The following is a 24,129-nucleotide window of genomic DNA, read 5'->3' as shown; positions in this document are numbered from 1 at the left end:
TTGTTTAATATTAATCCTGTGGCAATCCAAATTAAAGAAAATAAATAACTTCGAGAGAGTTTTAAATGGGAATAGTTCTCTGAGGATTTGGTTCCGGATCAACTTATTATTGGGAGTCTAGTTGCTTTCAGAATGAAAGCGATCTGTTTATATCGATAAGAATGTTCTACAAAGCTTTAAGAATTAGAAATGACTGTAATGCATCAGCTCCAATACATTCGCACCTTATTAGGTTAGCTGTCATGGCAAAATAATAATTATGTTCATCACTTCGTAAATGAGAATCCCATCACCATCCTCCATGTTAGTATCACCATTCTGACATTGTGCGTAATTCTCTAGGCTCTCTTGTTTCTCCCCAACTAAGCTTGGTCACTGTGGGAACTTGCCTTAGTGACGTCACATGTTTTTGTACAAATTCAAGGAAGCTTTAAACTACGTTTGCAACACAAAGGTACGGCCCTTGTTTGTAAGGAAGCTCAATGAAGTATATTAGTGGCTATACCCTACCACTCCATCGATATACTATGAGCGTTATTAATTTAGCTGTCGTTCAAAACGAACACAATGATCACAATACACATGGATATCGGATAGAGGGCGCACTCTGCCGCTATGTCATTGTTTAACGATGTGTACCATACCATAACACTGCTAGGAAATTTCAGAATTGTGGCCTTTGGCACCAGCAGCAAACATCGATAAGGAAATAGTCTCATAACTTAGTCGAAGTGACTCAATGGCGAAGCAATGATCGAAATTAAATTACTTTTCCATGTTGTCAATATTTAATTACTCTTTAATTGTTGTTATTAATTTTGGTTTTAAACTTAGACACCGATTTGTGTAAGCACTGTCAATTCAGAATTTACGAAAAGTAAGAAACAAAAATAACAGAACTCAGAAAAGTACTGAGTATAAATTGGTGTATAAGGTTATAAAACCAAAATTCATATTGTAGCAAAACTCAAGTTGCACATTGTCAACGACCGAAATGAAAGAGAATATGTAAACAGTTCTGCCTTCTGGTGTCGAACCGTACCTAGTTCTAATCTGCATATAGGTACAAGTTTCATGAAAATTAAACAGTGACGTTATATTCTTATCCCTTTTCAATGAAACTCTTCTAAAGTATAGTCTTACTGTGTTTCTGTCTCTTCGTTTGTTTCTTTCCACAATTAGACCTTGGTGGAACTTTCAAATGTTGCAATCAGTCGGTTTGTGGTATGTGACATAGTACAGTATTCATGATTCGGGTAAGTTGCGGTATGGTTGTTCTCAAATAACTGTTCCAGATCTAGCTGAACTTTGACGTTATAATTCTCTTGGTCCAATATGTCTGGATAAAATGAAATTCATGAATTGTGTTATTGTTGAAGTTCATTGGCGCGTAGTGCTCAGTAAGAGGAAGTACAAACCAAGTCGACTTCATCGTTAAATACATGTACATTATTCTCACTGTTGCACTGATCCTGTGTGTGAACGTGGGATCATTCTACTTCATGTATTTCCATCCTTTATCCGTCTTCTCCAGGAATTATTTAATAGCAACTTAATAAACTTAGATTCAATACGATGGATGGAAGGATCTCGATGTATGTTTTGCTGGTGTGTGTTTGGTGTTCACTTGATGCAGGCGGATTCCTGATGGGTGTCACTGCTCAACCAACAGCGTATGCGGAGATCTTAACACCAGAGGCTGATCGTAAGGAGGGCGGGCAGGTTCATATGAGGTGCACCGCTACAAACCTCAGGCTGCGTCACACCGTGGCATGGAGGACTGAGGACCCAGTACAGGTCTTGAGATGGGGTAAAGCCACTGTTAATAATGGCAATGGACGATTCATCTTCGATACATCGGGTGTGAATACTCAAACAGTTGTTCAAGACTTTACCATCACCAATGTGCATAGGGCCGATACTGATCAATATGTGTGTACTGTCAATGACCCAATACAGGGTGGAGGCAACACCATCCTAGCCACATCCAGTGTAACACTTTCAGTGTTATACTTCCCCAGTGCGTCCTTCCCTATGTGCTCTCCTGCTGGACCCATTACAGTAGACGCTGGGACAGAGTTAGATATGAGATGTTCATCTGAGAGCGGTCACGGAGCAGTCACAATGACGATCAATCCCACTACACAGACTTCTAGATACACCAACTGGATATCAGTAATCAATAGTGATAGCGATACAGTCGTAAGGACATTAGATTTGACAGTTGATGATGCTGACAATGGTGTTGCATTCGAATGCCTCATATCATCAATGTACTTCGCTGGTATGCAACGTACATGTCACATCGGACCAGTTACAGTGAGGAACACCGTGACAATACCCATGACAGAACCCACAACATCATCCACGTCAACATCATCTACAGCAGGATCAACGAATCCTTCGATTGAAAATCCTACTCTAACCACAGAGAACGAGGTTTCTTCAACCTCCTCCTCTGCATCTACTCAATCTACGTCCACGAGTCAGTCCAGTCCTGCCGTCATTGCCGGAGCAGTCGTAGGGGGAGTCGCTGCATTTCTTCTCCTCGTAATCCTGATCCGTATTGGCTGTAAACGACGCTCCGGCAACTCGGATCCCAAATCGGAACAGTTCAATGCAGACATCAACCCAACAAATACTGACTTGACACTAGATAGACTTGAGCAATCTCAGGTCAGTTTCAACGAGTATGGAGATCTTGACTCAATACAACATGGATTACAGGATAATATCATAAATGTCCCATCCCCGAGCCCAATATCCGGACCAGGTGAGTCTTATGCTGGCACTTTGCCGGTACAAACAGCTGAGACGATTGATCCAAGTCTAATTTATGCAAAACCAATCCGTACCAAAACTCAAAAGACTGAACGTGAACTGAAGAAGCAACAGTCAGACCCCAACGATAACCCTACAAATGATCAGAGTTACAACAATCCTGCATTTGATTCTAATGTCTCTGGTGGAACAACAGCGCCCTATTGGGACGACTCACCCACCCCCACACCGGCGGCATCGGTTAGACCAACTCGACCTATTAAACCCACACCCTATAAACCCAACCCGTCACAGCGTAACACATTGGGTAGGCCTAACAATGACAATCCTTTAATTGAGTCAAGTGTCTCTGATGGAACAACAACGCTCTCTGGAGTCGACTTATCCACATCCATCAAACCGATTGCATTAGTCAGACCAACTCGACCTAGTAAGCCCAGACCCTATAAGCCCAAGCCAGCAGAGCGTATGAGTGACGCCCCGAGTACCCACAACGACCGGATGCCACCCTCTCCCCCACCCCTAACAAGTGTCAATGACGGTGCCCCTAGCCTGGAAAACACCGACGATTCTCCTTATGCCCAAGACTCCGTACCCATGAGACAGCAGAGTAGTCATGGCAACCCAGCATCTGAGGATCACATTGTCTATGCTGATTTGGATTTGCAATCAGACGAGATTCAAGATGGCGGACACCACCCTCAACCAGCATCTGAAGCAGTGCTGTACTCGAGTGTAATGATGAACTAACATTGATGTATTTGATAGGTATCATAGGATGAGAAAGACGCTGCCTTGTCACCTGGGCCCAATTTCATAGAATTGCTAAGAACAAAAACATTGCTTAGCATGAAGTTTCTTCCTTGATTAAAACAGAACTACCAACCAAATTTCTATTTGTTGCATATTTCTTGTTTACTGGTATTCAGCTGTTGTTTGCTTATCCTGAAAATCACATGGAAATTTGGTTGGCAATCCTGTTTGTATCAAGGAAGAAATGTCATGCTTAGCAAATTTGTGTGCTTAGCAGCTCTATGAAATTGGGTCCAGGTCCGGTATTCTCTCCCAATATAATCCACGCACCTTCTCCTAAAACGCTTATCAGCTCTTATTTATCCCTTGATTAATCTTCAAAGAATTTTGTTCTACAATTCAAGTTGGCCCCATCGCTTTTTAAATGAACATGCATCAATTTTAGAAACATGAGTTTTCAACTTTTGAACTAAAAACATTTTTAAGAGATGTTATTTTGTTATCGAGCTATTATACTACCACGGTCTTGAGATCCTATTTGTTAGCCAAGACATTTTCTTGTACACACTTTATAAATAAGGACAAATTTTCACATTAAACATGAATTTGGTTTTACATTGTACCGAAAACCAAAAATCATAAACTTGTTCTTCTTTTGATAAAACCTTGCCTTGCTAAAAAAAAAAATCTTATACAGAAACAAAACTAATGTTATACAAAAAAAATGTAGTTTACGTTAACGATTAAAAGGCGTGTACAAACACTTTTTGTGAATTGATTGCAAATGCATCCTTAATTATTCAGAAGAAAATTAATATCCAAAAAAGTTACATGTGAAAGTTATGTTTTATGAACGATATATTTTTACACTAACGCTAAAATGAAGTCGGTGTGATCGGTGTTTGCTAAGATTAAAGGGACCGTGTCGTCATGACTAATGATACGGAGTAGGGAAGGCGCGCCAGCAGTAACTGGTTGATAGATCGTAATTTAATGTACAGCAATGGCCTGCTTTGACCATGACGACACAGCCCCTTGAATCTATTTTCACGTCACACTTTTAGGTTTTGATAAAAATTTTAAAAAAGTCAGAACAAAAAATGATAATTTCTTTGTACTCAGATTGCATCAACAGTGTAAGAGCCTGCTCTACATGATGTATTTTTTAGTGAATATTCATTTGGAATTATGATAAATGATTATGTCTGAACCTGCTTAAGTAAATGAATTACTTAAACATCATTTCAGATTAAAAATAACAACAAGATTTTGATTAAGATAAATGTAATTGGAAAACATGAATATGTACGTATATACCTGCTTGATATTAATAAATGTTGCATTTAAAAAATTTGGTATATTAAAATTCTGCTACAGAATTATTGTATAATTTATTTTTTTTATATTAAAATACAATCGAGGACTTTGTATGAGCTAGAATAGAAAATACTCTGCCAAAATACTGAACCATTTTTAAACAGATTTTAGATGTTGGTTGAGGACAATGAACGGCACTTGATCAAGTTTTTTCATTCTGTATTTAAAAGGATTAATAATCAGGATTTGTGACCCTGTTGGCAGTTGGCACCGTTGGTGGCGTGTTTGTGATTTATTGATGGGATACATCTATACCCTGAACTGAACTATCTGACATTTTCCAAACTAGTTTTGTGCTACCCTGGGCAATCTATAACGTCACAATCCTCGTTCAAATATGGGTCACACTCTGGGAGAGCGCTCAGTGAAATTTTGAATAAACTCTTTAACAAGCAATATCTCACCTACCTGTAATTCTCAAAGCAACTAAAGGGCTGTAAAAGAGAAACATTTGTAAAACCAATATTTGATTTGATTCTCCAATTTCGAACAATCCTCCTAGTTATATAATGATATATATGCATATCCAGCATATTATTCTGAGGCTGGATTTGTTGACCGTCCTGTTGTATTTCTCTCAGTAACAGCTTTGTGTACAACACTCCCATAGGCTGCAATAGGAGACTTTTGGGACGCTTGGTGGCAGCAGACTTACCAGGTAAATTTCATTGTTCTCGGTAATGTGCGCGTGCTCAGAGCTACGTAAACAATGGAAATTTACCTGGTAAGTCCTGCCACCTAGCGCCTCAAAGTATCCCATTGAGGGAGTCTTTGGAGTATGCAGACCTTCTCTGAAGACGGTTGGAACTCAGCCCTAAACGACTCACATAACTCCCCACTCGGACTCGGTCTCGAGGATTGAGGTCTCGAATACAAGACTTGTGTACGAGGCTAGGTAATTTGCTTGTCACAATTAACTTGTTTGCGCCATTTATTTCTGGGGATTCCCTTCTTGTTGTACATAGGCAACGCGGTGTTTACATGCTGACAAGTTATGACTACAGCTGAACATGTTTCTATACTGTTTTTGATGTGTTCGGGAACACCCGAGCAGATATTGTTAGGTGTTCAGACTTCAGCCGAACACTTGTTTTTGTTGGAGTTTTCTTGTTTAGATGTTCGACCAGCGATGCGTGTTTGGCAATGGTGCCTTATTTTCACGATCGAGAGATGGACGTTAAAGATACCACGTGGTTATATCAATCAGTCGTCATTAATTTATTCAAGCAAGCTGGTTCATATACATTCACACAATCTGATTAGAAAATGATAACTATTTAAAAATGCTAATTTATTCATATTTTAAGCAGGTTCATACATATTCATACATCTGATTACAAGAGAACAAACATTTAAAAATGCAAATTTAATCATATCAAGCAAGTTCATACTAAATAATTATTTCCGATTACAAATTTTTTTATGACTCAAAATCCTGCTGTTTTTTTCTATTCTAAAAACGATGTTAGCATTGAAGCAGGTTTATACATAATCATATATTCTTATTCCAAATGAATATTCACTTAAAATATATAACAGCGAGCAGGTTCTAATTGATGTAATCTGAGTACGAAGGATATTTTTTTTCTATTTGAGCATATTCTTAATAATTTGTGACGCTTTTGCAATAGTTGTTTTATCCAAGAATCGTGTTTTATTAAGAGCTTCAATTATAACGTGTCACGCTGCAGTTTTTCTGTGGTTATTGTTTGAAAGCAATATAAAAATTGGATTGATATGAAAAGTATTTTTAAATTGTGTTGAAGAAATTTTATGGCAAAATAATTAGTCAACGATATTTTTTATAGAGTCTCATGTATGTGGTACAAGATTAACCCAATTAAAAAATAATATATCTGCAATAGTTAAACACCCTCAATCACTCCATTGATTCGAGTAATTTCGTCTGTCTAGAATCTTGCATCTTCTACACCATTATGTTGTACAGGTATATCATGGATGTCTAATTGTTAATGTTCTGATACTGCTTCTCAGTTGAAATCTGTGGCACTCTGACCGCTTCATAGCTGGTGTTGGTGCTGCGCTCTGGACGAGCGTAGTCGTACTCTGGGCTGCCATTCTCTACTTCAACTGGTTGGTAGTAGGTATCTTGTGTTGGAATTGTCTCTTCGGTCGTAGTGGGTTCCATGTAGACGCGATTCCTGTCCTCCGTTGGCTGCAGCTCCATGTAGGGATCAACGTGGGTGACGCGAGGTTCTTTCTCAGAGGTGAGTCTTTTTATCAGACGTTTCTGTCTGACGTCACGAAGGATGAGAATGATGATGATGACAAAGAATGTCACAGCGAGGACTAAGACAACAATGAAAGCTACAATCCATGGAGTTGAAGATGGGGCTGGATCAGACGAGCCTGGGCTAGACAAAGTTGAAGAGGTTGAAGTAACCTCGTTCTCTGTGATTGGAGTAGGATTTCCAAACGATGATCTCGTTGATCCTGCTGTAGATGATATTGACGTGGATGATGTTGTGGGTTCTGTCGTGGGTACTGTCACAGTGTTCCTCAATGTAATTGGTCCGATTTGACATGCACCATGCATACCAGCGAAATACATTGATGATATGAGGCATTCGAATACAACACCATTATCAGCATCATCCACTGTCAAATCTAATGTCCTTAAGACTGTATCGTTATCATCGTTGATTACTGATGCCCAGTTGGTGTATCTAGAAGTCTCTATAGTGGGATTGATCGTCATTGTGACTGTTCCGTGACTGCTCTCAGATGAACATCTCATATCTAACACTGTCCCAGCGTCTACTGTAATGGGTCCAGCAGGAGAGCACATAGGGAAGGACGCACTGGGGAAGTATAACACTGAAAGTGTTACACTGGATGTGGCTACGATGGTGTGGCCTCCACCCTGTATTGGGTCATTGACGTTACACACATATTCATCAGTATCGGCCCTCTGCACATTGGTGATGGTAAAGTCTTGAACAACTGTTTGAGTATTCACACCCGATGTACCGAAGGTGAATCGCCCATTCACGTTTTGATAAGTGGTCTCACCCCATCTCAGGGTAAACTGAGTTCTCCACTCCACGATATGATGCGACTCGAGGTTTGTAGCGGTACACCTCATATTAACCTGCCCGCCCTCTTTACGATCGGCCTCTGGTGTTAAGATCTCCGCATACACTGTTGGTAGAGCAGTGACAACCATCAGGAATCCGCCTGCATCAAGTGAACACCAAACACACACCAGCAAAACATACATCGAGCTCCTTCCATCCATCGTGTTGAATCTGAGTTTAAGTTGCTATTAAATCATTCATGGAGAAGACGGATAAAGGATGGAAATGCATGAAGTTGAATGGTCCCACGTTCACACACAGCTCAATGTAATAGGGATTTAATGTACATTTAACGATACATGGGTGTACTTCCTTATGCTGAGCACGGCACGCCAATGAACTTCAACAATAACACAATTCTGGGTTTTCATTTTTACGGCAACAAGTTTAACAATAAGGGTCACAATGTCCCAGTGAGTTCAACTAATTCTAGAACATGCCCCAAACCACCAAAATAATTGACGTATTTCTTGTCATTATTGTAATTTTCTTGATATTAGTTGAATGGTTTGAAACCGAAGAATCAAGTCAAATAGTTTGACAAATGTTGCCCTTTTAAACCGTTATTTTACAGTCCTCCAGTCGCTTTAGTATGTGCGAACTTTTCAGTAATGAACTAACAATTTTTACTGAGCACTCTCAAAGAGAGTGATCCATATCTATATGAGTATTGTGACGTCATAGATTGCCCAGAATATCACAAAACTGATTTGGAAAAAGTCTAAGAGTTCCGGGTATATGTACATGTATCTCATCACAAACACGTACGCCGCCAACGGTGCCAACAGGGTCCTAAATCCTGATTAATGTTTTTCTTTTCTTACAGAATGAACAGTTTGATAAAAAAGAAATGCCGTTCATTTGGCCTCAACAAAAATTTTGAAGATTGTTAAAAATTGTTCATCATTAGTTCAAACAAAGTCCTCGGTATTATTTTTAAAATAACAAAATGAAAGGAATCAATTTTTTGTAGGAGGAATGTCAACCATACGTATTGGGGCAGTGAGGTCCGTACTTTCCTGATTGAGATGGACGTGTAAGACACTATGTATTGATGTCGGTCACTCGTCATTAGTTTATTCAAGTCCAGCAGGCTCATAAATATTCATACAACTTGATTACAAACAGAAATCGTTTAAAAATGCTAATTTATTCATATCAGGCAGGTTCATACATATTATTTAAACAATCTGATTACAAATGAAAACACTTTTAAAAGTGCAAATGTATTCATATCAAGCAGGTATGTACATATTCATGTTTTCCGATTACATTTTATCTGACTCAAAATCTTATCAATATTTTTAATCTGAGTTTTTTTAAAGTGATTTATATAGAAGCAGGTTTATACATAATCATATTCTAGTTCTAATTCCAAATGAATGTTCACTAAAAATACATGGTAGCGAGCAGGTTCTTACATTGTTGATGTAATCTGATTACAAAGGAATATTCGTTTTTGTTCTGACCGTGTTGACTACTTATGATCACAACCTAACAATGTGATGTGACAATAGATTAAAGGGGCTGTGTCGTCATGATCAAAGCAGGTCTGTGTCAGTACATGGAATTATAAACTCTCACAGTTTACTGCACGCGCGCCCTCCCTCCGTATCATGCCTATTTAGTCATGATGACACAGTCCCTCTAATATTAATATGCACCAGTCAAATTGACTAAATATATAGCGTTACTGTAAAAACATACATGCAAGTGAACGTTACTTTGACAGCTGTAACGTCCTTAGATATAAAATTCTTATGAATTTTTAAACAATTCACGGTAGTATAAATGAACACACTTTAGGCCTATGTGTTTTTACGACGTTAGTTTATATTCTGTATCTTTTTAAACTGGATGCGTTTACATAAACAAAGTGAACATGTTTTTTAAAATACAACTTCAAAAGTTTGAACATAACATTGACATATGTTGCTTGGATATTTACTCTTTCTGAATAATTGTAGATGCATTTGCTGACAACCTACATCAATTGATTATGCCTTTTAAATCTAACGTATAATTTGTCTTTTGCGATGTGCGTTTATTCTGTGTATTAAAATTAGATGCGTTTACATGAGCAAGGTTTTGTTTTTCCAAAATCTTAAAATCAGTAGAAAACGGTTTTATTCGAGGGAAACAATCCCCCAAAATAGCAAAGTTTCCAACCACAACGCTATTTGGAAGTTACATTTAGAGAGATAGTGAAGGGAAAACTAGGACGCCGTTTGAGAACATCCAGTGGCGATGATGTGGAGATGGGTATGGCAGTGGGTGTGGCAACGGGTGTGGTAGTGGGTGTGGAGATGGGTGTGACAAAGGGTGTGTCAATGGGTGTGGCAATTGGTAGCGCGTATTAAGAGATGAATACATACACCACCATTTGGCAAGGTGAATTATAAAATGCTGCAGTAGTTTGTTCCTGTTCTTAATAATTTGTGCCGCTTTGCAATAGTTGTTTTATCCAAGAATCGTGTACTTATAAAGAGCTCCAATTATTACAAGTAACGTTGCAGTTCTTCTGTGGCTATTTTCTTTTTTTTTTTAAAGCAAGACACAGGAACAATACTTTTGCATTTTTTTGTTTCGGAACATTGTAAAGAAAAATTATTTATGAGAAGGTTGTCTTTAAGTGTGTTGAAGAAATGATATGACAAACAAAATGGTTACCGATAATATAAACTCTCTAGTATGAGACAAGAGTAACCAAATTAAAAAATAGTAGCCTATATATGCAAAAGTTATACACCATTAATATATGTGATTTCGTCTCTCTAGAATGGTGCATCTTCTACATCATTGTCATGACTGTCTAATTGTTAATGTTCTGATACTGCTCCTCAGCTGTACTATGTGGCACTCTTACCGCTTCATAGCTGGTGTTGGTGCTGCCCTCTGGACGAGCGTAGTCATACTCTGGGCTACCATTCTCTACTTCAACTGGTTGGTAGTAGGTATGTTGTGCGGGAATTGTCTCTTCAGTCGTAGTGGGTTCCGTGTAGACGCGATTCCTGTCCTCCGTTGGCTGCAGCCCCATGTAGGGATCAGGTTTGGTGATTCGAGGTTCTTTCTCAGTTCTCAGACTTTTTATCAGACGGTTCTTTCTGGCATCACGAAGGATGAGAATGATGATGATCACAAAGGATGTAGCAGCGAGGATCACGAAAGCTACAATCCATGGAGTTGAAGATGGGGCTTGATCAGACGACCTTAGTCTAGACTCAGTTGTTATCTGTTCTGGTGTTATGGGTTTTGTCAAGGTATATGTCGCAGAGTACATCGAATTACTTTCGTTCTCTGTAGATGGAGTAGGATTTCCAGTCGAAGGTTCTGTTGATCCTAATGTTATGGATGATGTTAGGGGTTCTGTCATGGGTATTGTCACGGTGTTCCTCACTCTAATTGGTCCGATGTGACATGTACGTTGCATACCAGAGAAAAACATTGATGATATGAGACATTCGAATGCAACACCATTGTCAGCATCATCCACTGTCAAATCTAATGTCCTTACGACTGTATCGCTATCATCGTTGATTACTGATGCCCAGTTGTTGTATCTAGAAGTCTGTATAGTGGGATTGATCGTCATTGTGACTGTTCCGTGACTGCTCTCAGATGAACACCTCATATCTAACTCTGTCCCAGCGTCTACTGTAATGGGTCCAGCAGGAGAACACATAGGGAAGGGCGCACTGGGGAAGTATAACACTGAAAGTGTTACACTGGATGTGGCTACGATGTCGTTGCCTCCGGTCGGTATTGGGTCATTGACAGTACACACAAATTCATTAGTATCGGCCCTCTGCACATTGGTGATGGTAAAGTCTTGAACAACTGTTTGAGTATTCACACTCGATGTACCGAAGAAGAATCGTCCATTTCTATTATAAACAGTGACATCGCCCCATCTCAAGCTCTGGTATGGGTCCTCAGTTGCCCACTCCACGATATGATCCGACTCAAGGTTTGTAGCGGTACACCTCATATCAACCTGCCCGCCCTCCTTACGATCGGCCTCTGGTGTTAAGATCTCTGCATACGCTGTTGGTTGAGCAGTGACAACCATCAGGAATCCGCCTGCATCAAGTGAACACCAAACACACACCAACAAAACATACATCGAGATCCTTCCATCCATCGTATTGAATCTGAGTTTATTAAGTTGCTATTAAATCATTCCTGGAGAAGACGGATTTAGGATGGAAATGCATGAAGTAGAATGATCCAACGTTCACACACACCTCAATGTAATAGTGATTTAATGTACGTTTTACGGTACATGGTTGTACTTCCTTCTGATGAGCACGACACGCCAATGAACTTCAACAATAACACAATTCTGGGTTTTCATTTTTACGGCAACAGGTTTAACAATAAGGGTCACAATGTCGCAGTTCAACTGATTCTAGATAATACCCCATACCAACAGAAAATATGACGTATTTCTTGCCATTAATGTAATTTTCTTAATATTAGTAGAATGGTTTGAAACAGAAGAATCAAGTCAAATAGTTTGACAATATTGTTGCCCTTTTAAACCTTTATTTTACTGTCTTTCAGTCGCTTTTATATGTGAGAATTGGTTTGCCGAAGAACTTATTTAAATTCTTACTGAGTGCTCTCAATAAATGTGAGCCATGTTTGGGGAAAAAAAGATTGTGACGTCATAGATTGCCCGTAGCACGAAACTGATTTCGGAAAGTATCCGATTGTTCAGTTCTGTGTTTAGATGTATCCCATCTACAACGACACCAACGGTGCCAACGGGGTCCCAATGTCCTTAATTGTCTATTTTCAATACAGAATGCACAACTTGATCGAGGAAAACCGTTCATTTGGCCTCAACCAAAAGTTTAAAAGTCTGTTAAAATCTTTCAGTATTTTGGCAGAATAATTTTCCTAGCTCATACAAAGTCCTCGATCTCGTTTTAGTATAACAAAAAATATGAATGGATACGTTCGTTTTGTAGGAGGAATAATAAGTATACGTGTTGAGGCAATGAGGTCCGTTCTTTCCCGATTGAGATGACGTTTAAAATACACTTGTCATTAATTTATTCAAATCCAGCAGGTTCCTTTGTATAAACACAGTCTGATTGCAAACTGATAATCATTTAGGAATGCAAATTTATTCATATCAAGCAGGTTCATACATATTCATGTTTTCCGATTACATTTATCTGACTCAAAGTCTTGTTGCTTTTTTTAATTTATCATTATAAACCACAAGGGAAACTGACTGGGTAAATTTTAAAATGACTTTTGGGGTTGAACAAAGAATTGACTAGAGTGGGATTCGAACCAACGACCTCCGGCACATTAATCCGGAGGTCCTTGGTTCGAATCCCACTCTAATCAATTCATTGTTCAACCCAAAGAAATATTAATTTTTAATATAAAAATAATGTGTTATTTGTTTACAGAAGTTTTAATTTAAAATGAATATTCACAAATCAGTAATCATAGCAAGCAGATTTTTACAGTGTTGATGTAAGCTGACTACAAAGAAAAAATCTTTTTTTTATTCAACCCTAAAAACGTGACGTGAGAATATATTAAAGGGGCTGTGTCGTCTTGCTCATAAAAGGCGTGTGGCTGTACATGGAACTCACACACGGTTACTGCACGTGCACACTCCCTCCGTATCATATCTATTTGGGCATAAAGACACAGCTCCTTTAACCTTAAAGATGGACTATAACGGTACTCCTACATTAAAATCACTATCAGAACTTGTTTATGTTGTGTTCAGCTATCAATTCATTGTTGTGGTCATGTTTTTCTCCAAATAATTTTGCTACAATTTGACCGAAAAAATTTGACCTCGATTCTTCGATTTTGAAATTTCCCGCCCTGGACTGGTTCCCGGCTATTAAACCAACACTGAAATCCAAGCGGATTTGTAAACCAGCGGACGTCATGAACGCGGTCAAAAATGGTGATGTCATACCCATGAAGCAACGAGAGTAAACAAAGATTACGCCATGTTACTCCGTGTGTTGTGTATGCGTTTTCATCCACACTATAGGCGTGCGTGTGTGCTACGAAGCTTTTTGTTTCTAATGTATCAGCTATAAATACTGCCGACTATTTGGTTGTTTGTGGATGCACTAGAAGTTTCAAAGTTTGTGTAAGAAGCCTGGATCGATTCCGAAATTTAAACCTCTAAGCATCGAGAGAATTCAGGGGGATCTTCTACCACCAGGCCCCAGCCAGTGCTGCTTGTGCATGCTACGACGTCGGCGGGGTCCCTCTGCCGTGGCCCTGGTCGCAAGTGGCCGTGGAACAGCAAAAGAATCAAGTGGCATTACAGAAAAGAGAGGGAGAAAAGCCTGGTAAGTACTTGTTAATAATTTTTAAAAATCTACTACTGAGAAACTATCTCCATTATTAATTCAGGCCCCAATACATGTACATGTAATTGTAATAAGAAAAATAGTAAACAATCTCTACCCTTTTCATGCAAGGAACAATCATCTTGTTGTCAAATGACACGATGTCATGCTCTGAATCTGACCCGACTACCATAAAATAGCTACATAGTGTATTGACTCTGTTGAGTGATGAATCCATGTAGCCACCCAACTGCTTTAAGCATGTTTATGCCCTGGTTTACACTTCCTGGCGTGTTCATGCTCAACCATGTGTGAACACTATATTAATCCATTTAAAAAGTTGATTGTTACAGTTAACAGTTTATTGGCCTCGCTGACATGTATTTATATTGGTCTATACTGGATTGCTGGACATTGTTTTTGCCAAAGCTGCCTAAGAATTGTTCGCTTTTTTTTTTAAGGCACAGCTCAAAAATATGTTCAAACTCCCATCCATATAATTGCCCATCCATGGTCATTCAGAATTTTTCTCTCCTAATTCAGGAATTACCAATTCCAGAGAAGTTTAGTCTGAAGTTTTCCTATAGCTGTGTTTATTGGCTTGGCACGGTTAATTATGGAGTGTTTACTATATTTGCATTTGTAAAATAAGGCCAGTTCTTTTTCAGCACTAGTTTTTTTATTTATTTATTTATTTTTTGTTTTTATATTTTTTTGTACAGAAATAACTCGCAGCTCTACACTACAATGAGAATGCAGGACGAAGACAATGCAGTACGAAGACATGCTAGCCAGAACTAGAAATGGAGACCTAAGATTCTCAATAGCACTTTAGGTAAGTAGTAGGCCTATGCATGCAAATTTTCAGAGGATCAGATGATTTCTTCATTTTTAGTTTGTCAGCTGCCCCTTTACAAACTGTTCACGGTGGAGGGGGGGGGGAGGGGAGGGGGTGTTGAATCGCAAGAACCCCCCCCCACCCCGATCTGTACCTGAACAGTTTTGTACTAGGTGTAGATCTGGGGGAGGGGGGTGGGTAGAGGTCATGTTTTCTATCAGACAAAGAAAACCTGCCCCCTTGGTTTTGTTGCATGTGGACTCCTTTTGTACTGGTTTTGCTCCTGTAAGGTTCTTTTCAAAACTACGCAAACTCAAAGAGAGATTGTCAGTACATGGTGTTACGTCAAACCTTCCGAGATTGTATTTCTGCCTTGTAAATTTTCAAGAAATCCCACATAACGATTATTTGGTTTTGTTTTTTATTTTTCATTAAACAGATACGCATAGAATGCATGCACAATGCACTTGTTCATTGTCAGCAGGGTGACAAGACACGAAAACAACTCCATCCGCAGCTGATTTGTAACCCCCGTGTCATTGACATCAACCTTCACCAGCCGGAAAAGGATGCAACAGCTTTTTTTTTTTGGGGGGGGTGGGGTTCAAAGGTAGTGGGTTCAACTTTGTTTGAAGAAAGAATGACCTGTGTCCAGTTTCATGGATCTGTTCATCACCAAATTCTGCGCTTATGATCACCGTTCTCTGCTTACGTCCAAACGCTAAATTTCTGAGCTTACTTTGTAAGCGTAGGATGCCTGATATAAACCAACTATGCACCCATGACCGGCAAAAGCCAAAATTCGCTGGTAACCTGTGAAACGCGCTTGATGTAAGCACAGAATTCCCTGCTTTCGCAAGTGCCGATTCTTTGTTTACAGTATGCAGATCCATGAAACTGGGCCCTAGCTAGCCTGTACACATTGATTTTTTGGTGCTTTTTTTTGGTAGGGGGGGGGGGGTGGTCCATGGTAGTAGAATCAACTTTGTTTAAAGAAAGAATGACCTGTGCCCAATTTCATGGATCTGTTCACCACCAAAATGTGCGCTATGGTCACGGTTCTCTGCTTACGTCCAAAGGCTAAATTTCTGCGCTTAATACTTTGTAAGCGTAGAATGCCTGGTGTAAACCAAGTATGCACCCATGACCCGCAAAAGCCAAAATTTGCTGGTAACCTGTGAAACACGCTTGACGTAAGCACAGAATTTCCTGCTTCCGCAAGTGTCGATTCTTTGTTTACAGTAAGCAGATCCATGAAATTGGGCCCTAGCTTGTACACATTGATGTGGGTTTTTATTTTATTTTTTATATATATATTTTTTTTTTTTTTTGGGGGGGGGGGGGTAACCAGGGTAGTACAATCAACTTTGTTTAAAAACAGAATGACATGGTCTGTACACAATGATTTTATTATATTCTTTTAATGTACAACTTAATTTACAATTTACAAAGAGAACCACAGCTAACTAGGTACATAACATGGCTTAGGTTTTGCTTTTTTTTGGGGGGAGGGGCGTTGACAGGGTTGTATAGTTAACTTTTTTTGATGATGGAATGTTCAGATGATTTCGCTATCACTAGGCAACCTTTTTTCAATTTTGATATTTTAAACTCAAAAATAAACTATTGTCGTTTGCAAATACATACAGTTTTAGTGTTGTCGTTATTATTGAGGTGTACATGGCTTCTATTTTTTGTTTTGTTTTTATATTTCTGCTAACCAAGTTGAATGTTGTTACCATGTTAATCATAGTGTATTGTTGACAACAGGGGACAAGTTTATTGCACATAAGTGCTAAATTAATCAATTTGAACCACACACCTAATTTTATAAGCCATAGTAATTTACATTTTGTGTCTTTCAGAGGGGTGGGTGGTTCAAATTAAATTAATCAATTTGAACCACCCACCCATCTGAAAGAAACAAAATGAAATAATATACATGTACATTTATACGTAAATTATTATGGCTTATCAAATTATTTCTCACTCCCTCCGGATCATTATAACTTGGAAAATTGTTACGACTGAAGACAAATAAACCAAAGCAAAGCTGCCTAATCCGTTGGTGGATACGAAAATCCTTCCACTGTACTGTACACGAGGGTTTGGAAACGTCCTTCGTGTTGCTGCCATCAAACATGATGTCAGTGGCAGCGGTTGAACGGACAAGATAGTCCTAAGCTCACCACTTGCTGATAATCATCATTGCAGTGTTTTCTGTAAAACAAAACAAAAGAATTCATACAAAATTATTAACAAAAGAATTCATACAAAATTATTAACAACAGATTTGTGGTTTGCATGGTGAAGTGTTAATATTGCATGTGTGTACCTGAATTGCTTTAAAACTATACCCATGCCAGAAGGCAATCATAATCCAAAGTAACAGTTACATACATGTACATGAGATATTTGTGTAGATGCACATGTGTCAACCACCACGCAGTTACTTGGTGGAGAAAAACAACAACATAGGTTATCTACAATATCAGTTTAAATTGATAATGTATGAATTTTGCCAACAAAGTATAAAACGCAAGACAAAAATTACCCCTCCCCTCACATTTCTACACTGCCTAAGTCAGTGCATGTGTTGTTCACATACATGTATTATAACGTGAATGGAGGTAAACAATAAACCTTGTCCATCATGTTCGTTCATGTTTTAATTTAGTCAAGGATAGCCTTCAACTATTTTTGGGAGCAGAAATAAACTGATCAAACGAAGCATCATTCAGAATAATTCTTGAAACGTTTTGTGGCCTTACCAGTCTGTCTTTAGCCGTCGATCATCAGGGTTTGGCTCATCGTCTTCGGCCTGACGATCATCGTCCCCGGGCTGGTTAACTACATGTACTCATAACACGTCTTCGGCTTCTCTCTCGTCCGGTGAGCTCCCCTTATCGCTAGAGCCCTCACTTTCCTCTGAAGTGCCTCCCTAAAATGCCTTTTCCTCATCTATACTCGGACATCGGACAGTTTCGCTGTTTTTTTGTGTCAAAAAAATGCAGCTTATAGTGTCCGATGTTATTCCACATTCAATGTACATGTAAAATGCACGCACACGATCGACCTGACACACTGTGTACAGAGCTTCGGTACGTGGTGTGACGTCACACACTGTGTATGAATGGTTCGTGGGTCACCGGCTTTTGCCGAAACTGAGTTTTCTGGGTCGGAGTACGCCGCGCGAATTTGTGTTTTTTTTTGCATGAAGGTAAAGGTTTTATTGAATACTACTAAAATATCAGTCCTTATTTTACATTTCTTGTACAAAAATAGTAATATTGGCTATATCAATAATCTGTTATAGTCCATCTTTAACTTGCACCAATCACATTGATTCCATGTTAAGCGTTACTGTAAAAACATACAATAACATGAACATAAGTTTGACAACAATTTAACTTTCTTGGACAATACTTTTTTATAATCATAAAAATGCATTTGTAAACGTTTTACAACGAGTTAACACGCCTTTGAATCATATGGTATAAAACATTTTAATGAGTTTTTTTGAATATTTAATTTGGATACGTTTAATTTCATAATCAAGGTGTACATGTTTTTCAAAATAATATCAAAACTAATATCTATCAAGTAGATCAATGATAGTATGTTATTTTGTTCATTTATGTAATCCATAGAGGACAATGGAAAATTGCTCTCTCTTCCAAAAATGGACGGTTTGTATTGTAGCTTTTAGGAGAAGTTGTGTACAAAGTACTCTGAAATTATCTGAACCTTTTGAGTGAGTGTCGTCTTGAATAATGTACCACTATGTTTTTTATGTGTACACTTCAACAAATGAGGTGTCAAATTGACACCAAGGGTGCTTTTGTCACATTACGATACCAAATAGAGAATCAAAGTAATCACCATGTAGGAGGTTATAACACAAATGTAAATGTTTTCGCAGAAATAAGTGTTATTTAAACACCACATTGTGTAAAATATTCATTTCTTTTTTTCATCTTTATGTAACAACACCCACGGTGTAAATTTTAACACCCAGTTTTTGCAATGTAGGCCTATATGGTAGTCATGTGTCTAATTGTCAATGTTCTGATACTGCTTCTCAGCTGAACTCTTTGGCACTCTGACCGCTTCATAGCTGGTGTTGGTGCTGCCCTCTGGACGAGCGTAGTCATACTCTGGGCTGCCATTCTCTACTTCAACTGGTTGGTAGTAGGTATCTTGTTTTTTAATTGTCTCTTCAGTCGTAGTGGGTTCCATGTAGACGCGATTCCTGTCCTCCGTTGGCTGTAGCTCCATGTAAGGATCAGCTTGGGTGACTCGGGGTTCTTTTTCAGAGATGAGTCTTTTTATCAGACGGTTCTTTCTGACGTCACGAAGAATGAGAATGATGATGATGACAAAGAATGTAACAGCGAGGATTAAGACAACAATGAAAGCTACAATCCATGGAGTTGAAGATGGGGCTGCACCAGACGAGCTTGGGCTAGACACAGTTGAAGAGGTTGAAGTAACCTCGTTCCCCGTAGTTGGACTAGGATTTTCTATCGATTGTTTCGTTGATCTTGTTGACGATGATGTTGACGTGGATGATGTCATGGGTATTGTCACGGTTTTCCTCACTGTAATTGGTCCGATTTGACATGTACCATGCATACCAGCGAAATACATTGACGATATGAGGCATTCGAATGCAACACCATTATCAGCATCATCCACTGTCAAATCTAATGTCCTTACGACTGTATCGCTATCATCATTGATTACTGATATCCAGTTGGTGTATCTAGAAGTCTGTATAGTGGGATTAATCGTCATTGTGACTGTTCCGTGACTGCTCTCAGATGAACACCTCATATCTAACACTGTCCCAGCGTCTACTGTAATGGGTCCAGCAGGAGAGCACATAGGGAAGGACGCATTGGGGAAGTACAACACTGAAAGTGTAACACTGGATGTGGCTACGATGTTGTTGCCTCCGATCGATATTGGGTCATTGACAGTACACACATATTCATCAGTATCGGCCCTCTGCACATTGGTGATGGTAAAGTCTTGAACAACTGTTTGAGTATTCACACCTACCGATGTATCGAAGATGAACCGTCCATTGTTATTAAAAACAGTGGCTCCACCCCATCTCAGTGTATGTCCCTCAGTCCTCCACTCCACGATATGATCCGACTCGAGGTTTGTAGCGGTACACCTCATATCAACCTGCCCGCCCTCCTTACGATCAGCCTCTGGTGGTAAGATCTCCGCATACGCTGTTGGTTGAGCAGTGACAACCATCAGGAACCCGCCTGCATCAAGTGAACACCAAACACACACCAGCAAAACACACATCGAGACCCTTCCCTCCATCGTATGGAATCTGAGTTTATTAAGTTGCTATTAAATTATTCCTGGAGAAGACGGGAAAAGGATGGAAATGCATGAAGTAGAATGATCCCACGTTCACACACAGCTCAATGTAATAGTGATTTAATGTACGTTTAACGGTACATGGTTGTACTTCCTTCTGAGCATCACACGCCAATGAACTTCAACAATAACACAACTCTGGGTTTTCATTTTTACGGCAACAAGTTTAACAATAAGGGTCACAATGTCGCAGTTAATCTGATTCTGGAACATGCCCCAAAACCAACAAATTAAATCACGTTGACCTCAACATAATTTCATCGTCATCATGTTAATAAAATGGTTTGAAACAGAATAATCAAGACAAACTATAGTTTAACAATTGTTGCCATTTTAAAACGTTCGATTTTACAGTCTTTCAGTCGCTTGGGTATGTGGGAATTGGTTTGTCAAAGAACTTGTTTAAATTTTTACTGAGCGCTCTCAAAGAGTGTGATCCATGTTTAGACGCGGATCGTGGCGTCATAGATTTCCCAGGTCAGCACAAAACTGATTTGGAAAATGCCTGATAGATCAGTTCAGGGTATAGATGTAATCCATCAATAAATCACAAACACGCCACCAACGGTGCCAATAGGGTCCTAAATCGTGTTTAATATTTGCCTTCTTTTTAAAGACACTGTGCCCTTTTGGTAATTGTCAAAGACCAGTCTTCTCACGTGTATCTCAACATGCACAAATTAACAAACCTTCGAAAAAATTCGAACTCAATTGGTTGTCGAAGTTGCGAGATAATAATAAAAGAAAAAACACCCTTGTCACACGAAGTTGTGTGCTTTCAGATGCTTGATTTCGGTGACTCAAAATCTAATTCTGATGAGGTCTCGAAATCAAATTCAAATATTATGTAGTGGGAAATGACTTCTTTCTCGAAAGGTACGTTACTTAGAGGGAGCCGTTTCTCGCAATGTTGTATACTATCAACAGCTCTCCATTGCTTGTTACCAAGTAAGTTTTTATGCTAACATTTATTTTGAGTAATTACCAATAGTGCCCAGTGCTTTGAATACACTGTTAAAAATTACCGTAATTTTACGGTGAAAAGTACGTAAATAGCTACGGTGTTTTACCGTAACGAGATTTGTCCATGACTTTACGGTGCAACCCCGTAAATACCGGCTCGCAATGCACCATGGGATTGTTTAAAAAAATTACCGTAATTTTTACGGTGATAACGACATTTTTCAATGACTTTACGCTGCAACCCCGTAAATACCGGCTCGCAATGCACCATGGGATTGTTTAAAAATAATTACCGAAATTTTTACGGTGAAAAGTACGGTGGAACCCGTAAATAATGGCTCGCAATGCACCATGGGATTGTTAAATAAAATCACCGTAATTGTTACGGTGAAAAGTACGCAAACATCTACGGTGTATTTTATATAAAACAATTTCCTTGACTTTACGGTGTAACCCCGTTAATACCGGCTTGCAATGCACCATGGGATTGTCTAAAAGGAATGACCGTAATTTTACGGTGATAAATGTGTATATTTCGACGGTGAATTACCATTCTCGCTTTTGCTCGCCAGCCTTTTACGGCCAAAATCCGTATCTGGGCACACCAAAAGAACTCTAGGGATCATCGCGCACGCGCAATGCTTATGAGGAAGTTCAGGCGGGGCGACTAGAATAACTAGATTTACCCACTTTTTTGTACTCTATTGTACAATCCCGTGCTCATGGTGTATACTTAAAGGTATGATACATCATTGGTTTTGGTTCTGGAAACAATGAGTTCATTCCAATTCCAGTCGTCTAGTTTTCAAAACACCCATGATTGGTAACCTGTTAAGGTTTCTATTTCATCAGTTATTCTATGTGGATGTTTATATTGTGTTATGAAGACCACTAAATGCAGCGTCTGAATTCGAACAGTGCAAATCGAGAGCAGTTGTTGCCTTTTGATGGTGTTCAGAACTTTTCTTGAATATCAGCATTTAAGATGGAACTATTTTGAAGGGAGATTATTATCTCATTTGCAGTTTTATGATGAAAATTATTTAGATTTATATTTCTTGCCAAATTATTTTGATAATTACCAAAGCTGTATCGTACCTTTAAAATGGTTATTTTCCACTTTTTAAAATACAATACCATTGGAGTAATTATACTATTGTAATAAGCCACTACAATTACGGTCAGTTTCCACTTTTTCAAATACGGTTCCATGGCAGTAATATCAACGTGTAATATACCGTACAAATCACGGCACTCTGTAACCTCGTGTACGGTTTTACACCGTATTGACAGCCTTATCACCGTAAAAATCACGCCACACCGTAACTTCATGTACGCTTCGCACCGTATATTGACAGCTTTCTCACCGTGAAAATTACGGCACACCGTAACTTCGTGTACGGCACACCGTAACTTCGTGTACGGTTTACACCGTAAACTGCACCTTTCTCACCGTGAAAATCACGGCACACCGTAACTTCGTGTATGGTTTGCAACGTAAAAATTACGGGAATCGGTTGGCATCTCGCTGCACAACCGATTCCCGTAAATTTTACGGGATTTTGTTTACAGTGTACAGAAACATATTTTAGTAAACATTCTTGAGAGCAGTACTAAGTGTTATTAATTTAGCTGTCATTCAAAACGAACACAATGATCACACTAGACATACCGATTATGTAACCACTTAATACTCAGTACTTTCCCGAGTTCTGTGAACAAAATCACAGGCATAGTACTCAGGTGGGATTCGAACCCACGACCTTTGCAATTCTAGATCAGTGTCATACCAACTAGACCACCGAGATTGCCCGGTAGCTAGAGACAAGTAGTTAGATCAGCGAATCATAATGTGTTAAGCAGCGGGCACTCCATCGAATTAAGAGATGTTAAATTTGCATCGGGTATGAAGAAAATTAATTTTGGTTTCACCCATACACACACACCGAGAAAACATTATTATCCTTTTCGAATAAATCTCCTCTGTCGTATAATCTGTATTTGTGTCTCTTCAGTTGTTTCTTTCCGCCATTAGATTTATTTAACTTTAAGAAGTTGCAATCAGTCGGTTTGTGGTCGTGCTAAGTTTCTACAGTATTTCAATGCCATGATATTGGCGAGTTGCAGATCGTTGTTCATAATAACTGCAGTTCTAGATTCAGTTGAACTGTGACATTATAATTCTCTTTGTCAAACATGTCTGGATAAAATGAAATTCATGAATTGTGTTATTGTTGAAGTTTATTGGCGCGTAGTGCTCAGTAAGAGAAAGTACAACCAAGTCGACTTATGTACATTAAATCACTATTACATTGAGCTGTGTGTAAACGTGGGATCATTCTACTTCATGCATTTCCATCATTTATCCGTCTTCTCCAGGAATGATTTAATAGCAACTTAATAAACTTAGATTCAATACGATGGATGGAAGGATCTCGATGTATGTTTTGCTGGTGTGTGTTTGGTGTTCACTTGATGCAGGCGGACTCCTGATGGTTGTCACTGCTCAACCAACAGCGTATGCGGAGATCTTAACACCAGAGGCTGATCGTAAGGAGGGCGGGCAGGTTGATATGAG

General features: G+C 39.0%; 3 protein-coding genes and 1 long non-coding RNA gene across 4 annotated transcripts; 2 read left to right on the top strand and 2 right to left on the bottom strand.

The window, feature by feature from the left end:
• Nucleotides 1-1,566: 1,566 nt before the first annotated feature.
• LOC139943407 (uncharacterized) lies at nucleotides 1,567-3,581 on the top strand. Its single transcript, XM_071940219.1, has one exon. The coding sequence runs from the start codon at nucleotides 1,576-1,578 to the stop codon at nucleotides 3,529-3,531; it is 1,956 nt and encodes a 651-aa protein (XP_071796320.1). The 5' UTR covers nucleotides 1,567-1,575; the 3' UTR covers nucleotides 3,532-3,581.
• Nucleotides 3,582-6,874: 3,293 nt separating this feature from the next.
• On the bottom strand, nucleotides 6,875-8,188 carry LOC139943406 (uncharacterized). Its single transcript, XM_071940218.1, has one exon. The coding sequence runs from the start codon at nucleotides 8,168-8,170 to the stop codon at nucleotides 6,875-6,877; it is 1,296 nt and encodes a 431-aa protein (XP_071796319.1). The 5' UTR covers nucleotides 8,171-8,188.
• Nucleotides 8,189-9,176: 988 nt separating this feature from the next.
• Nucleotides 9,177-12,240, bottom strand: LOC139943158 (uncharacterized). The gene has a single exon (XM_071939980.1). The coding sequence runs from the start codon at nucleotides 12,148-12,150 to the stop codon at nucleotides 10,822-10,824; it is 1,329 nt and encodes a 442-aa protein (XP_071796081.1). The 5' UTR covers nucleotides 12,151-12,240; the 3' UTR covers nucleotides 9,177-10,821.
• A 1,470-nt stretch (nucleotides 12,241-13,710) lies between these two features.
• On the top strand, nucleotides 13,711-17,246 carry LOC139942926 (uncharacterized). The gene is made up of 3 exons (XR_011786714.1): nucleotides 13,711-14,347; nucleotides 15,070-15,182; nucleotides 15,625-17,246. It is a non-coding gene; the product is annotated as an uncharacterized lncRNA (long non-coding RNA).
• The last annotated feature ends 6,883 nt before the right edge of the window (nucleotides 17,247-24,129 follow it).

The sequence above is a fragment of the Asterias amurensis genome, chromosome 10 (assembly GCF_032118995.1).
Source record: "Asterias amurensis chromosome 10, ASM3211899v1".
Lineage (NCBI taxonomy): Eukaryota > Metazoa > Echinodermata > Asteroidea > Forcipulatida > Asteriidae > Asterias > Asterias amurensis.
The sequence above is the reverse complement of the archived record's forward strand: the minus strand, read 5'-3'. Positions and strand labels throughout refer to the sequence as shown.

Bases quoted from the DNA above. Each gene is read 5' to 3' on its own strand.
- LOC139943406 (XM_071940218.1), bottom strand. From the start codon at position 8,170: ATGGATGGAAGGAGCTCGATGTATGTTTTGCTGGTGTGTGTTTGGTGT.
- LOC139943158 (XM_071939980.1), bottom strand. From the start codon at position 12,150: ATGGATGGAAGGATCTCGATGTATGTTTTGTTGGTGTGTGTTTGGTGT.
- LOC139943407 (XM_071940219.1), top strand. From the start codon at position 1,576: ATGGATGGAAGGATCTCGATGTATGTTTTGCTGGTGTGTGTTTGGTGT.